The 18,334-nt window shown below is 39.5% G+C and overlaps 1 protein-coding gene across 3 annotated transcripts in view; it reads right to left on the reverse strand.

Moving 5' to 3' along the window:
* The window catches only part of LOC124159516 (discoidin domain-containing receptor 2-like), a 562,201-nt gene that overhangs the window by 136,362 nt on the left and 407,505 nt on the right, over positions 1-18,334 (reverse strand). For all 3 annotated transcript variants that reach the window (XM_046535396.1, XM_046535380.1, XM_046535387.1), the window contains exon 4: positions 17,162-17,393. In XM_046535396.1, the coding sequence (XP_046391352.1) occupies positions 17,162-17,393 (232 nt within the window). The remainder of the gene's footprint in view (positions 1-17,161; positions 17,394-18,334) is intronic.

Genomic DNA, 18,334 nt, shown 5'->3' on the forward strand with positions numbered 1-18,334 from the left:
TTGCCAATTTTTCCTGGAAGTATTTGTTTTTCTGCGAAAATTTAAGGCGATTGAAGCGGAAATTGCTTTTCTTTGAGAGTTGACATCCATGACTGCAGCAATAAAATACTCGGTTCATGCTACGCATACGGACAGATAAGTAGATTAAGAACTTGTTGACCTCATTGCAATAATTTCCACAATTTCCATAATTTAACTTCATTTTTTGAAAATGATTTAACCTACAATTAGTACTGGTCCGTTACGCAACAAAAAATTATTACCAAACATTTCATCAGTAAATTTAAACGGTGAGAAACTTTGTTTTTCCATAGGAACCTCTTTAATATAATTATAATTTGTAAAAACTTTGAGGTAACAATTTGTTACAAAATGATAACTTTAATTACAATAAAAACCTTAGAAGTAGATCTGTACGTTCACAATAGGGTAGTTTCCTTCATCAAAGAAACCGAAAGGCATTGATTGCGATTTGTTACCCACCATTACTGTATTCATAATATACAATTTTTTCGTTTTAGAAATACCGGTCTAGACGAATGGCAATGGTCCATTTTTATCCTCATTTGAAAAGGGCCAGATTGGCGCCCATGCGTTGCCACTCCACGTGACGTCACAGGGACCTAGTTTCTATAGGAGAAGATAGGAGTTATACATCGTCTGAGATTACCAATGCATGCATGAGGCGCAGAGCTCAGGGAAACATGTCTTAATAATCACCTATTAAAACTAGCTAAGGTCGGAAAGTTTTCTTCGTTTGATAAGGTATTAATAAACCTTTTTTAAGCCAAGCGCTACCAGACAGCAAGGTACTCAGCTAGCATCCTGCGTCCTATCAGCGCTAAGAGCCTCGATCAAGGTCACCTCATAAGGCGGGAGGGGGAACCAGAAATACGTCACACGGAGAGATTTCCTTACCCGTCGCGTTTTCGCGCGCTTGAAAATTTTCACTTTTCATTTAATCGCAAAAAATAGATATCGTCATTTAAAAATCTAAAAGCGTCAAATAGGCACTCCAGGAGTAATAATCTTTCGATTTAGGCAATAAAAAAATAATAGGAAACCACCCTATTGTTTTATATCACACTATGATGAAGACTATGAGACTTTATGTTGGAATTTTATTGAATATCTATTAAAATAACTCGGCAGAGTATGACTTTTACCCTTACAGAATTAAATTTCAGTGAATTAATCCCTTAGCAAGGTTTGAAACAAGTTTTTACATACTATATTACGAAAGGTCTTAGCCACCATGCATAGGGCAAAATTGTTTCATGCAGTGCTTCATGAACAGGGTCATTCAGTTAGTCCACAAATCGAGCAATCTAACGGTTGATCACGGAGCCCAGAATAAGCGGATGCTAAAGGCGGGCGTAAATACTGAGTACGGAGTAGGATGCGTGTGGGTGAAGTTGAATCGAGATGGGAACGGTAGCGGACAGCTTGGCCTGGAGCATCCACTGTCCACGGGAAAGTTACGACAACTAACATGCCAGAGACCTACTAAGCCTCTCCTGTGCACGAAGATAAGAAGGGTTCCCCACTGACAAGCAATGCTGTGGCGAGATCGAAATTTGTTCCACAAAATTTGTTGGTGAATTCTTATAGACAGAGATTCCGTATTATTGAAATAAAAAGCTGTTGAAACTCTTCATTCCATGTTGCTAAAATGAAAATTTGGAATGCAGCCATTTTGTGTAAATGAGGCTCACGCGTTTTCTTGGCGCACCCATTTATAAGCATATAAAATACAGATGCATGAACGAATGGACGAAAAGAGAGACAGATACGATTGCAATAAAAAATGACATGAAGACAGAAATTAAGTATCAACACAATAACCAGGCCATTGAAGACGAAAGAAATAAAAGTTACAGGTAAGTAACACGCACAAAGAATATTATCAGAATCAAAAAAGGATATTATAGACTGAATTTTAAGCAGAAATATAGGCTTATGAAAACTAAGGCAAAACCCAAGTTGAAAATCATGTCTTTTAACGAGTTAGACTAAAATTATAATGTACAATTAAAAGTAGACAAGATATAAGGAAAAGTAGACACGATATAAGAAAATCCTAAAATACGATATAATGAATCCCATGCAATGGAAATGATAGAATCATTCAATAAATATGAAATTGTTAATCATACAGAAAAGAAGGGATATTTTGGATGGAAAAGATATCAAACCGTATCATGAATTTTGAGGAGTATTAGGAGCGACGTTGAGGTAAAATTTCACTTTTTTGTGCGGTAATTAGAAACCTTTAAGTAAGCAAACACACTGGAAGGAGAAATGTGATAGCAAAAGAGGTTTGGGTTAATGGATCGATGACGGGAGCCTTGGAAAGCACTTAAGATAAACGACTGACAATGAGTTTCCATGAAGTTTGGCATTGTACGGAGAGGAATGAAAGATTAGAATAGGCTGCAGGTGTTCGAGTCGTCACCGTGGAGAACAACAAAGAGATACGGACGGAATAAAAACGGAATACGTCGTCTCATTGAGTGACGTGAAGGTTTTCCGAAGAAGATAAGCACAAAGAGCAGGTTATTGGTCCAGGTAATTAACAGATGATGAGGGCCACGACAAATGGAAGGTGAGTAAACAAGAAGATTTGAGGATAAAAAGATACTGTACGGATACAAATAAAGGATAAACATCTGAATTACGTTCTTGAAATGAGTCCTATATGGCACAAATCCTTCAGTCGAACACTGGTAATGCTACCGCTGAGATATATAAATATTGACTATCAAAAGCCATTATCAAAGATGAAACGCTGGGTTGAATACTAATAATTGATAACCAACTGATCATACCTCTAAAGAAACAGGTAGAGGCTTGAAATGTAAAAAACCTACTTTCAGTTTGAGTAAAAACCAGAGAATTTTTCAGGGTCATCCTTCATTCAAGAGGGTTTGACATGCATGCATAAAATAGTGTTGGTTGCCAAAATAAAAAAGTATAATGCGCTTGGTCCGGAAAATTTTTGTCTTACATTGTTAAAATTCAATTATCTAAAACTTATTATAATGGTAGTAATTAAATACAATAGACAAAATAGTAAAGAGCACTCCTTTAAGAGGCAATGAAAAAAATGAAATTAAAGAAGAAAAAAGAAAACTTTATGTCAGCTGCTCAGGTATAGGAAGAGACACTGAAAAGTCAAAACCCATTGTTGATGCGAATAAAAATTCTGGAAATACAGAGAAGGAAGTCGTTAACAATTCATCTTTCTTCGCAAAGAACTTTGGGGTCCCAATATAAACTTCTAGGTTCCCGGAATTACGAATGAGTGTTATCAAAAACTGCTTATATAAATGAAATTAATAATCAGCTTAGTTGTCCCAAATTGGAGCTCTTTAATAATTGGTATCACTAACAATGCAGGTGAAGGAAGTGACTCTCAAGTTTCTTTTCACGTCAAAACCTTTCATTGTCAGGAAAAACTAGCTACAAGTATGGACTAGACTAGAGGGGAAACGGAGAGAAAAGGTTGAATAAGCAAACTCCATGACAATAGGAGTAGCTGATAGACTTTCTTCTGAATAGAAGCCAACCGATTTCTTATTAAGCTTATTACGCCAGTAGAAAAAATCAGGCATTTCATCAAAAATGGAAAATTGGGACATAATGGTATTGAAATAGAGTAAAATGCATAAAAATAATTTTTTTTAGCATGCAATTAGCAATAATATCACGGCTAGACAGCTAAAATGCAGAATTTCTTCATTTCCACATAAGAGAAGTAAATTATAAGATGAAATAAAGTTTTATATGCGCATGTCATACGAATTTATCGATGTTGTAAAAATTATTTTGTATAGTATAAATAAATAATGCAATACTGCATACTGCTAATGCAGTGAGTAATGTTAACACTTTTGTGTAAGGAAGAAGCAAAACTATGATAAAGCTGCTTACATTAGTTGAAAATTACCGACCCAATAGCCTTCTCTGCCCTTCTCTTCATCTTTCGCTCTCCTATTTCAATTTTGAGAGGGTTATCGTTATTGGGGTTACTCAACCATCTAATATCGCCCTTATGCTCCTTTAAATGATCCAGCATGTCCGTCTCTGACAGAATTACCCACAAGATTGGGTGGGGAAACCCATGCGGTCGCTTTCCGGCGAACAACTGCTTATCTGCATAGAGGATAGTTAATTCGGTGTGAGCGTGGTCGAGTCTGACGTTCGGCTTCCTGAGGCACGGTAGGACTTCCCTTCGGCCACTCTCGGTTACCCTGTCCCTAACTTTCACTCCAGCATCTCTCCCCTTTCCCTCATCGCTTCGTTTTCCCTTCGAGTAGAGGCCATGATCACGTCGGCGACTGCTTCATGTCCACTCTAGCGCAGCGCCCCACGTCAAGGCGGAGAGATGAGGGTTTGGGGTATCTTGAGGGCTGGGGTTTCGGGTAGACCAGGAAAGTGGGAAAGGGCGTGTGATGATGCCGATGGCTAAGGGTGGTCGAAGACCCTTCACCGATGACCAAACGGCTTGGATGACCGGGAAGCAAGTTGGGGCCGGCAAAAGGGTTCGGAAAGTGCAGAGAGGATAGCGATATCGGGAAAACAGGGAAAGGACAGAAACTCAGCAAGGTCGCTATTGAATTACTCACCAACTAGCCTAAAAACCTGAGCTAAATAAAGGTAGTATCCGCCAGTGGATACCGTTGTGATCACATGGTATCCATTTATCCATTATTTTAGTATGAGGTATTATCCGCGTGTGATTATTATTATTAGCTATTATCATCATTAGTTCTACCGAAGGATTATTTTAAGGACGTAATTCTTTGACCTAGCTAAACTAGAAAATGTGGCATTACTGATGTTATTCAGTAATGAGATACCGTAAATACATTTTATTTATTTAATTGATGAGAAAAATTAGCCTCATCGTCAACGAAAATGCGAAAATTATATTTGATAGCATTCTCTTTGCATAGTTTTCCTGCCTTCGAGAGCTTAATAAATACTATAAAGTAGCACGCACATGCTTCCAGATATTTGCTATGCTGCTTATATTTTATTAAATTATTTCCATTTCCATGGTAATAACGAAGGCAGCAAGTATGATGCTGTAAATTTTTTTCAACGCGTATTTAAATATTAATTTAAATCCCAAGAACATAAAAATAGCCGAACATCTTTTTTACGTTATTGTTGATTACACACGATCACAAATGCTACACAAATAGGATAAAAATTAACTCGACACCAATGTTAGCCCACATAAATATCGACAATGGGTCATGATACGCCTACGATTCCCTGTATGAAGCCTGGTTGATGCCTCATCACCCCACATGACCTCAAAAGGAAGCGCTACCGGCATGGTGTTGTGACACTCAGAGGTGCTAACGGAGGCGTTTTTCCACAAACCGATGCATCGAGCGAGGATATACATTGCACTCTACCGGAGCGAACCTCACGCCAGATCACGAGAGCTCGTCCCCAATCCTTCTGGGAACCAGGAGTCAAATTAGCACGATCCCGACCTCCTCTTCCGCCTCCTTAGCGAAGTGCCGCCAGCCCTCATTCCCCTCCTGCCCGCCTCTATTACCACAGACGCGCGCCCCCGCACCGTCCCCACGCGATGTGCCGGTGACGAGTTGGAAGGAGCTTAACGCATCCCCGGTCCCATAAGATTTTCCCATCCCCGCGAAGGCCGATGCCTCCTCCTCTGGCCTGTCTGCACGCTTGCATCGACGATGGCGGGGAAGCAATCGTACAAGTGTGAGAAGGATCACGATGCTAATGCGTTCGACACGGTTCCCGTGGAACAGTTGACCTGGCAGAGACGGGGGAGATGCATACATTCAAATGCGTCGAAGTTGCGCTCACTGTTTCCGGCTTCCCGGCGAGCGTCATTGGGAGCCTCGAGGGAGGAAACTCGAGCTGATGCGCTGAACTCAATTCTTTCCCGTAGGGAAATGAGTGTGTTGGTGTAATTACGATATAGACTCCAATCTCTACAACGATCAGGCACGAGCAAAAACTGTGCAGAAACGCGGGTGTTTTTGAAACACCCACGTAAAACTACGATTTATAAAAGGAAAGAATACGGATGGACTTCAGCTAAATCATATAGCACTTTTTTATCGTGATAAAAATGTGATGAAGAGAATTGGAAACCATTTTCCTAAAAGGAAACACCAAAATGCAAAAATATGTAAGTAGGAAGCAAAAATATATAAATAGCCCTATTGATTAATTAAGCGGTACAACAAGAGATTTGTATAAATCTTGTGATAGTAAATCCCAAAATCGATGCAGTATTCAGAATTTTACTGAACCATGTATTCATCTCCTGTAACTAATGACACCAATCCAAGCAGTAATTTGAAAATCATTAGATTTTTGCCTTAACTCACTATTTGCATTGCGACTTGACGTTGCACAGACAAAAAAAAGGTGCCACATTGTGTACTATTTTTTCCAACTTTTTTACATTGTTCCGTCAAACTCTTACTGCTATAGAATTTCATCGCGATCGGCTCGATTACATAATCAGAATACCATGTATTCCAAATGGCTGCCGTGATCCTCCCCCAGCTAAAGAATGGTACTTTTAGAATGCACGTAATAAATGGATCCTGAGCGAAAAATGACGGGTGCCATTGACCGCAAAGGCATAGGTGCGTGTCGTTAACTATGTTTTCACAGTACATGTGGCATGTTCGCCAAAAAGAAAGAAAAAGTCAGTTTGATTTCTCCCTGGGTCCCTGAAGAGATATATGCCCCCCACGGATATGTTCTCCTTCCTGCCTACCTGATTGCCATGATGTATACATTTACTTCCGACGAGATGCAAACCTGCGATGCGTCCCCACGTATTACGTAGATAGAATTCCATTTCGGCTCCCTCACATTCAGAGAGCAAAAATTGTCTAAAAAATTGACTAAATACAATTTTTCATTTAGAAAACGCTCTTCTGCACATACTTTGGGATCCAATAAAATTTCATAGAGGCTCTGAACTTCACCTAATCCATCATTATCTCAAAAAACATAAAGCTTCTCACTTGAAACTCGACTTGGTATTCTTCTACACCTGCATGTTTTTTTCATATAAAATCTATATTCCATGCGATATTTAATGAATTGCGTGCATAACGAATCATGTAGTTATAAAAGCAATAACGATTAGAAATTTGGCAAATAAATTTGGATGCATAAAGAATTTCTTCTCGATCTTAAACAGCAAACTTTTCCACAAGGTTTTCTTCCGTTTTAAGAATTTCAGCTGTTAGATATTCTTTCCGTCATACAGCAAAATATACCCCCTAATTCAAAATCGTTCAGAACAAATCAATCAAATCATAGATGACTTCATTTGTTTTACAAAACGAAAGGCTTAAACGGATTGTAGCAATATTTATCTATAACAAATCATGAATAAATTTTTTCACTACATTTTCTCGTTTAAAAACCTGTGAATATTTCATTGGCATTTGCTTTTATTCTAGGAATATTATGGTCACAAATGTTGGCCAAAAGATTCATTCATTTTATCTTTTGTCAAACAAACCGGAAATAATATAGGAGAATGCTTGATTTTTACCACATGAGCAATGATAGGTACGGACGATGAATTAATGCACACTTTTAGCCATTCGAGGTCACGAATAATCAGGAAATATGGTCGAAGTAGAGCAGCTCATATAATAGAATACCTGAGCAAGGTAAAAAGCGGTTGCTTCGCGAGAGGTGGGAGGATAGTAATGGGGAGGGGGAAGTGGAAGGGAAAGGAAGGGTGGAAGAGAGTGCTGTGGGAGGATATTGCGAGGAGTATCTCCACCCAACCCCCCTCTCATCCCCTCCCACCCATCCTGAGGGAAATGCTGGAATTCAGAAATTCCATTCCATTGTCTGCTCCCACATTTTTTTATCTTCTGCTCCAACTTCACGGATATTCATCTCACTTTACGAATTGGCCCATGTCAACTTTCCGCTACTCCCCATTCCCCATTTCTTACCCCATCCCTCCCTCTCCTCCGTGGTACACCCTGCAGCCAGCCCAGGACGGGAATAATTGAAACACATATTGCGGTCTCCGAAGCTGAATTTCCACCTTAATTTTTCTCCGTTCCGTAAAACCCCTTCCAAAAACGTCCTTCCTATTTTATACATCCATATTTATCTTCTAGAAAAAAGGAAAATGAATTAATTCCCACCCTTTACAAGGCCATGCACCCGAAAATATATAAGTCTCAGCCCAGAGACTTTGTCGAGACACCGAGTAAAACGCATGTCCGAGGTGGCATGACGTGCTTCCGATATGGAGTGGGGCCTTCCGATCCAGCCACCATTCTCTCTTATTAAGAGAGAAAGAAATGTACCATACATGAATTACCATAATATGTACCCATTTTATGGTTCACTAACGCTTGGTGTTAAGTGTAAAGCGTTCCATTTCTTACATTGGAATGAATGTGTCCACTAAAATGTAAGATTGTGCTGCAGTTTAATACTTTACTCATAATTAAACCAATTGCGATACTAGAAGATAAAGAAAATGGTAAGGAAAAAAATACTAAAAAGGCAATTAATCGCCTTTTTAATTGGTAAAAAATTAAGTTGTGCATAAACAATCATAAAATACGTTGCATAATAATATATATTGTGATAATAGTCCATATTTACTACTCCGAGTCTTAAGTCAGCTGCATTTTATGCAAGATGCCTACTAAAATTAAATTGCTATAGTGGTTTCGTCCCAAAGGCAATGTTAGGCTGTTAATAACAGTTACAATCAAGTTTACTGACATCATAAAAAGCAAAAGGTTAATCGCAAGCATTTCAATGTCGTATATTAATATACATACAATACAGTCTACCTTTTTCTGAAATCCCACAAACTTAAAGTTAGCTATAATTATTAGAGACATGTATAAGATCTGTACGTTTCATATTCTGATTTCACATTCTGTTTCACATACATGGTAATACCTAGTAAAACTACAATTTAATACAGTTCTTTCAAATTAGATTTTAGGCATTTCAACTAACATTTCAAAAAGCCATGTCAATTACGTAGCCAATAGGATTTTCCTCAGAAATAATGAGGTGATAAATAATATCAACTCTACGGAATAAAAGGAAAAAAATAGGGATAGTTAATTCTCTCTTTTATTAAAATTGTTCTTATGAAAATTCAACAAAGCAAATTATTCGACATCTATGTTATGACATCAATTAAAGAATAAATAGTGGTACTATTAAGAACTTCAATGGAATTCCAGGCCGATAAAATGCGGAAAGAAAATGGCCATCAATACTTTTCATCCTTGAGCTGCCAAAATATAAGAGTCGATGAGGAAAGAAAAATGTTCAACTCAGACATGAAGCAGCTGAGACGATACGGCGAAACTGTATCATACGACCCGTAGTGTTGGAAGTTGAAGGCAGCGTGGTGATTAAATTTATGCGTAAAGAGATATAACCACTTTCCCGAGGTACACCTGCTCATTTCCCTTCCTCCCACGTCACAGGGAACAGCATCAAGCCACTGCCTCAAAACTACCGTATCTCCCCCATCTAATACCCCCCGCTCCCTTCCTTTGGCAGACCCGGCTCCTTACCAGAGCTGGTGGACGCGGCAGTGGCAGCCCTGCGCCGAGTTGGGCGAAATGGAAGAGAAGACGGAGGAGAAGGATGGGAGGAGGAGAGAAGGATGATGGGAGGATGAGGGGGATGGGAGGCGTGCCCACCAACAAGGCGCCCGCCCGCCACACGCTCCTGTCAACCTCCGCCTTTCACCCAGAAGAGACAGATGACTGGAGTCTCAGTGGCCAAGGAGGGAGCTTCTCTCTCTCTCCAGGGACTCCCTCATCTTGTTCAGTGAAAGGCAGGCCTCGCGAAACGGGCAGGAAACAGGAAGAGGACGAGAGAATACGGAAAGGAAACGAAAAGTTCCCTGTAAGTAGGGAAAGTGCTCAAATAAGGCTTCTTCAAAGTGTGCCGCAAAGAGGTGTGCTTCAAAAGCAGGCGCAGTCGTGTTATTAGGAACTCCATATTGAACTTGATTGACAACATTGACACAATCGAGAACGCGTCTGCTGAATGTTGCCCACAAGACGACTGATTTAAAAAGTAGTGAACAGAAGACTTATGGTCTACTCTGGATTTTTCCACTATAGGTGAAAAGCCATAAAGATTTTGCGTTTCTTTCCTATTTGTAGAGCAATACAGGGATAACGTTACACTGCGGCCATGATTGTGTACGTTTGACAACCACTGGTGTACAGATTTCACTCGCACAATACACATGTATTATATCGACTTGGCTTTAATTTTTTGAACTTCACTCTAACGCATGCATGCCCTTTCAAAACGCGGAATTGGTAGTGGTATTCATAAAAGGAATGGATAGAAAATCAAGGAAAAGCATTAGCCTGCTCTTAGAAGTAGACGCCAGTTGGGGTCCGGTCACTTTATGCGAAGTCATATGACTAAATTTGCTCTCCACAAAGCACCAGAATGGATCGGTAAAAGCTATTCAACCGCACTGTGAATGCCATGATCAAGTGTTTAAACTGATTTAAGTGTACCCTTCACCGGGGATGCAATCGGCGGAGCCGGGTTTAAACCGCACAATCAGTATTTTGACTTGTACTAATTATTGCCATTTACATTGTCTTGTTAACAATTTTTAATAAAAAATTGAAATTCACTATTAATATCAAGCTCATAAAATTATAATATTCAATATAATACGTCTGTTAAACGCCCTCGCGGATGTGTTTAGACTCCTCGCACTACTTGACATGAAAGACACATTCTGGTTCACCTACGACTAAACTTTGAGGCACAAAATGATATCGCTGTTGAAGTTACACTGATTACATAATTAACAAACGATATATCATGAGCTCGTACAGCAGACAAGGTAGCTCAAAAAGAGCGGTGCAAGCTACGTAATCGCGCCCGCTACATCGCCCCCATCGACCCATAAAGAAACGATGCTTGAAGAAGTGAAATGAGTGCAAGTGCGAACATTCAGCATGACAAGTATCCAAATTATTATCGCGGATAGGGACCCATATTCTCCCGCTCGCCTAATTCATCAGTCTTTGCATTCCACAAGATTTCAAATGGCGCATCACTCCTCCGCTCAAATTGCCGACGCGGACGATTCGGGAGGCAAGTGATGGCAAAACAAACGGATCCCGAGGGAGATAAATGCCATTCAGACGATGGGGAAAGGTTCTCCAAGCGAACAAGATGTCACGCCGCATGGTAGGGGCATGAATGAGATGAGAAAGGTCGGATGGAACACTTAAAAGATAGGCGCGACAAAGGAAGACGTGAGTGAGAGGGAAGAACGGTACGAAAAAAAATGCAAGGCACCGCGGGGTGGCAGAACTAAAGGGATGAGCTGGGTGTTGGGCGGAAAAAAATGGAAATAAAATAATAAGAGGGTGGTAAATGGAGGACGAGATATAAAGCGAGATGGGTTGATGGATCGGGAGATTAACGCTGACACGCTGCCCCTCCCCGCGCTTCGAAAAAAAGTGTTTTATCTCTCGTGTACAGAGGCGGCCGAAGGAAGGAGGACAAGAAAAGAGACAAGGGAAAGGCGGGAGGGAATAAGGAAAGGAGAATGCGAGGAGCAAAAGCAGAAACGAAGAGAGGGTGGGAGAAAAATGACTGAAACGAGAAAGGGATTAATGTTGCGCGGGGATAATACGCTGGGAACTACGCCAAAAAATTAAAGGTTTATGAATTCGTCGTTTCGGGCTTCATTGGAGCAGACAAGGGAGCTGTCAAGGAAGCTGGATGAGGAAAAACTGTGAGCCCCGCCGAGAGATCTCGCTCTGCATTTTTGTCAGTGCATGAGCAACAAGTGACACTTAATTGGATTAGAGTTATCGGAATTTTTTACGCTCAGCGTGTCTTTTTGTGCCCATCACACTTTCAAGGTGGAGATGAGGAGCACCGAAAATGGATGCGATGGGTAAATTCCAAACCATGGAACAGAAAACTACGGAAAACATTACCCTAAGAGCATTTTTCAACCTGAGATAAGCTAAGCAAATGATATCAGAACGAGCAAAGTGTCTTAAATGAGTTACTCCCTCGTATCATAAAAGTTACAGTTTATTTTCAGACACATGACATTTTTTCTGGGACTTTAACAATTCTCTACGAAGAAAACAGTTTTTTCCATCGTCTAACAGTTTAACGGCCCTAAGTGCTTAAAAAACATTCTTTAGATGACATTATAACATTCTGAACAAATCGAGTATCCTTTAGGCTGGGAAAATTTAGTTAAAAGGTTTAAAGAGCACGGAAATCGGAGCATTAATAAAATTAAAGATAACTGCATAGTGGTAAAGTTATTTTTTTGAAAAAAAGGAAAGCAATAGGCAGTATATTATTTTTAGTACATAAAACCTGAAAAATAAAATATTTATAAATCTTTAACGGCATTAAATCCCTGTGTGGGCCAAACGGAGCTTCGGAAGTAAAAGTAATTTCCAGACTTGAATATTTATTGTATTTAATTGATTTAGAAAACACGAAACTTATGAAGAGACCTACTGAACTATGTCTAAGTACCAGGAAAACTACTGTCAAAACTGAGTGCTTTTTATCTGTTATGATAGAACACCAGGAAACATAGCCTGGCAGACTTAACAGCAGGAAGTCTCTGAAATATACGGCGATGACTATCTCTGAATGGAAAAACTTATCGCTCACTTAACCCAACAAATAAGGATGATTTGGAGAAGGTGAACGCTCAAGATTTTTTGTAAAGGCAAGCAAGCATAAAAAGTTCAAAAAGGAAATGATAGATATGTCTAGGTAAAGAGGAAGGAGTTACGCTTGACGCTACGAGTAAGAAGGAAGATGTTTAACATTCATGACTGCAATAGAAGGAAACGCGCCGTACATCTAAATTTATAAGAAATGCTAAATCACTCTAAAAATCGGCACAAAGAATCAAAAAAGGGGAGCCTCAAAACATTTTTCCATGGAAAAGCAAATTAAACCGCCTAAAATTCCTTTTTTGAAGTGAAATCCAACTACTTTGGCTTCGAACTTAACACAAAACTCTATCTACAAATAAAAAAAAATTACACACCACTGAGAACGAGAATCTATTCACATTTTCACTTAAGCATTATGGGTAGCAGAGCGAAGACAAGAAAAAAGTGCTATAGTAGACATCATTCAATGACGGTCAAGCATTTCATGTATTCGATCATATATATTACAGACATAATAAACCCCTAAAAATGTTGCAAATTTCCTGAAAAAGTTGAAATCTTTCCTATTCAGCCAATACTTATCGAATTCGTCTAGGAATCATCGTATGAAGGAGTGCATCGTGAAGGGAGAATAGAGCAAAAGACATAGGGGGCTTTCCGAGAAAGAATAGGGACCGATAAGGTGGAAAAGGGACTTCCCAGGGCAAGAAGATAGATGGCGACACGCTAAGGACTTCCATAGATGTGGAACACCGCCGAAACAGTCGTACTCCGTCGCTGGGAGAGGGGGTGGGTGGGTTGGGAAGGATGTTGGATGGAGACGGAGAGCAAGGATTTCCTGATGCGAATGTAGTAAGAGGCTGTCGGAACAAGGGAGGAGGTTACCACCGTGGTAACGGTCACGAAACACAGGGAACATCGGCAGAAACCAAAGAGCCCCCACTAATCTTTCGGCGTCCCCGACCCGGACCGGCTCCAATACATGTCCTCGCTCACACACGCAGGCCACGACAACCCAGGACCCATCTCAAGCTTTCTTCTCCCCTCTCCGTCCCTCCTTTCCTTAATTCATCTTCACCAACTTCAGCGAGCTGCAGCCTGCTCGCCACCCTTTTGTTCTTCAAGGACTCTTATTTTTTTGCCTTCACGAGGGTACCGAATCATTCCAATCAGAGCCAATGTGATCGAGATACTATGCCTTTACCTATTTCTCGTGCTTCTGATTGCACTCCTACGTCACTACTTCACTCTATTTCGTTCCATGAGGAATGAAATGTATGAAATTGTGGATGAGGATTTTGAAAATGGCCATCGAAAGTATTTATTTCAATGAAGGAATGGATCTTGAAAGTAAATGAATGAATTGCATTAACTACATTTCAAGGATAATTTAATATATTAACGAATTTCCAACTATTGATTAAAATGCATAAACAACGGATTTTACGCAAGCATTTCTTGAAATGTACCAAGAGTAAAGAATGAAGACATTGAGGGGGTTGAGGAAAAATAGTGTTAATATAAATACACAATTTGAGCATATATTATTTGAGAATATAAGTTGAGGAAAAATAGAAATAATATCATTTTCATCAAATAAAACCGATGATGTTATGTTAGAGGAAAATGAGTAATGTTTCGTACCGTATATAAAATGGATTTAGTCCAAGTTTAAAAGATGCATATCTCTAGGTCTAAAATGAAAATTAGACACAATCTTCCCCAACTTTTTTAAACCCCAATAATATTGACCTCTACCTGTAATATTCACACACACAAGTTTCAAAAATAAAATTTTTTTTACATCTAATAGAGAACCATTCAGAACGTAATTAAGGTGACTACAAATTAACACAGGATAGGAAATTAAAACTCACTTTGAATATTTCACCATCAGGTTTTCAATAAATCTCTTTATTCTACTTAATATTATGAAAACATCAAGGCAATAGAGCCTTGACAATATCATGGTGTAGCCGAAACCAAGGTCTACATTAAATTTTCCAATGAAATGTAGAAAAAGTTAAGTTTAAGTTTCCTATTTTGTGGTTAAGAAAAGCAGCAACGTGAAAAATTATATTGGTATAATTACTCTAGACATTTATTACACCATAAGTACCGGTAATAATAGCTTTCATAGGGGAGAAGGAACCCTAACAGATCACTATCTCAGTGCTAGCCTCTGGAGCGTCCCCTATCCAGTCTTCTTATTCCTCGCTTCGTACCTTACCGTCACCTGCTGCGTCATACTTGTGACCCGCACTAACCAAGGCCGTCCCTTTCATCTTTTCTTTGCACTACTCTTCGATTCAGGATAGCTCGCTGTGGATGGATCCCCCTCAGTACACGAGGACATGGTCGTGTTCGGTCACTAGGTATAAAAAGTGCACCACCATCTCACTCCCTTATGTCCCCCACCAGTCACTCCGACCCCCCCACCTCTGGAAAAGACTGGGCCATGAGAGAGACAAATTACTCCCCGAACGAGAAGAGAAGAGGAAGAATAGACGAAAAAAATGTTTATGGGACCCCTACTATCTTTCCGAGACCTGTCTTTTTTTTCACCACCCCTATAAGATACTTGCAGGTTACGAAAGAAACCCCTCATAGGTGCGTGTAAAGGTCTGTTCTTTCTCATTTCCTCTCCAACGGGTGGGCAAAAACTACCAGCACTAGGTTGCATCGAGTGAACATTATTTCTCAATTTGGTTGAAACACCAGTCATTGAAATCGCGGCTGTCGGAAACAGGGGCAACCTACATAGGAAATACTTTGTTTTGAAGTCCCCCTTTACGTTTCATGTGTATACGATATAAAGAAAAGTTTTTGGGTGTTGATAATTTTTTATAATTCGCTGTCACTTTGTTATTACATTCCAAACATTAAACTGATTGTTACTTGGCCTTCGTCACTAAATAAAAGTCATGACAATAAAACGAGACCATAGTGACGCACTAGTAATCAGCTTCTAATAGCATTATCCTCCGACCTGCAGAGAAATACCTATGCTGATAAATTGTTTTAGAAATAACGGTGGTTTTTATAGAAATACCGGAACGCATGAATAGTACTATAATATAGTAGGTATATTAATCATATATAAGTGCAGTCTCATACTTTTTTCACAAAATACCAGCAAATATTGGGCACGCATTTAATATGCAGAATTATGACTGTTCTGGTGTAAGAGCAAAAACAAAATAAGTATTACAGATCTAACTGCTCACGTGTAAACATTAGGACACTCTAGAGAATTACACGCGTCTACTCTCTACCTTCTGCTGTTTTTTCAGTCGAATAATTAAGCCTTTGTTCTATTCTCTCTGTTTATGTCTTTTCGGACAGCGCTTCGGCATACTGGGAGAATTCAGATGAAAGACGAAGATAAGGAAGGAAGAGGTCGACCAAAGAGACGGAGCAGGCCGGAGGAAGAGAAGAAGTAGTGAGAGCCGGGGGTGGGCTCCCTGGAAAACGAGAAAAAAATCCACCCCCTTAATGAATGGAAGTGATTAATGCAGACCCGCGCACTCTTTTCACGAGACAAGGACTCTATCTAAAGTCGTATTTCATGTCCTCCATCGCAGAGCAGTGGGCATTTTCCACAGACGTTAGAGTTCCGTTATTTTACAATAAGACGTCACCTCAAACGCACAAGTTTTCGGAGACTTTAAAGTTGACATTCGCATTTAGAGATGGAGTAATCCTCCTAAAACTTTACGGCATAAATTTTTGCGGACTGAATAGAGCGGCAAAAGAAACGTTCTTTCGAATTCATGGTTTTTGCAGAAGAATAGGTGTTCATTAAAGGCGGATGATTTTTTTCCCCAAACAGTTCAATATTAATTGCATTCTAAAGGCATCAGTGAGTACATGGCACCTTCATTAAACTGAAATACTAACCATGCAAGTGATGTTAACAACCTTTTGTACGCTTATGCACCCACTAAATTTCAATTTATATACATCAGTAAGCAACACGCTATTTATGAAAATGGAATAATTTATTAAATACGAAAGCAATAATCATATTAAATAAAAGTAAAATATTTTACTACAGATCTCTCTTTAATAAAACAGAATTTTCAAAAATTTAGACTATAAAAGTATTTCTAAGCAAGAATGGAGAAGACAGCGATACGAAATTTAGTACCTGAAGCATCCACGCCTATATTCGTCAAAAATGACCTGCATTATCTAAAAACAAGTTGAGTGAACATTTTCATAAAAAATTAAACTTATAACACATTGTTACTTTAAAAGTTGTGAACAGGACCTAGGAAATGAACAGGAAAGGAAATGGTGCCTACCAAGGGATATTTTTAAATGGCATCACTTTTTTATAGTATTGAAATTTATAGGAGATGTTTTTAAAATATCTAACGCACTTCGGATGAGCGCTATCGGTATCATATGGTAATTAGCCGTTTTCTTACCTTTTCGCCCCTCGAGTCCTTGTAGACAACCCACTGATCAAGGGAGTCTCGCCAGTATTCAACCAAGAAAGCCTCTGCATACTCTTGACCTTGGCCATTGCCAAAGCGACCCTGTGTCTCGGTCCACGTGATCAAGTGGTCACCAGTCAGGTCAACCTCCAGATACTCCCGGACTTCGCTGCTGATAACGGCCCTTGGGCACCACGCACCACCGTTCTTCTCTTGCCGGATTCTGGAAATAAAGATTACAGAATTATGAGCTAGGGGAAAGCCTGCTTAGCCATAATGCACAGTAAGATGATAGCAAGTTAACCACAAGTAATATAGTGCTAGTGATAAGAGTATTGAGGAAAACAGGAATCCATATAAATGGTGAAGTAAAAAAAATCGGTATACTACGCTTTTATATGAATTCTCTGCATTAACGAAGATAACGGAGGAAGCAAGCGCTCTATTGTAGACAGTGCTGAACAAATCGCAAAGAGACCTTTAAAGTGTACCTCAAACGCATGATAAATTCACCGCAAACTTCATCTATGTAATTCATTTTCTTACTAAAAAGGGCTCTGCTATTCTATCCTGAAGCTAAACTTGATAATTATAACGAAGAAATTTGTGTCAAGGCAAAAATTATAATTTAAAAATCAAAGTGACTCCATTCCACACACAATAAGAAGTCTATGATGAGACTGAAAATTGGACACATCATCCTGAAATTCGTTTTTGGAAACGCTTTCTTGTTCAGGGAACAAACGCACTCAATCAAAAACTCCTCCATCAAATGGCAATGGGAAACCTCCAAAGTCATCTTCCATTGCGTCGCCAACGCTAAATGGAGGATGTTATTTGCCCTCTCTCTTCAGATGTAATAATTTAATTGTTCCAAAGAAACGATCGTTCCGTCAAACCAAGCGAGGATATAATGACTTTTCCGGAGGTCTTCTTTCCATTCTCCAGTTTATAATAACAAAAAAAGGACAATGGAGAAAGATAAGAATGGAGAACGCACAGGGAAGAGGTCGAGACAACGAGGAAGAAGAGAAACGCGTGAAACTCACTCGAGTACGGAATACGATGTTTCCGCGATGAAAGGACCGTTTAACTCTGAAACTAGAAAGAACGACTGGAAAGGGGTTCTTTTTGTCCCCGTAATCACAGCGACGGCTTCAGTGA

This window comes from Ischnura elegans, chromosome 1 (genome assembly GCF_921293095.1).
Source record: "Ischnura elegans chromosome 1, ioIscEleg1.1, whole genome shotgun sequence".
Classification (NCBI taxonomy): Eukaryota; Metazoa; Arthropoda; class Insecta; order Odonata; family Coenagrionidae; genus Ischnura; species Ischnura elegans.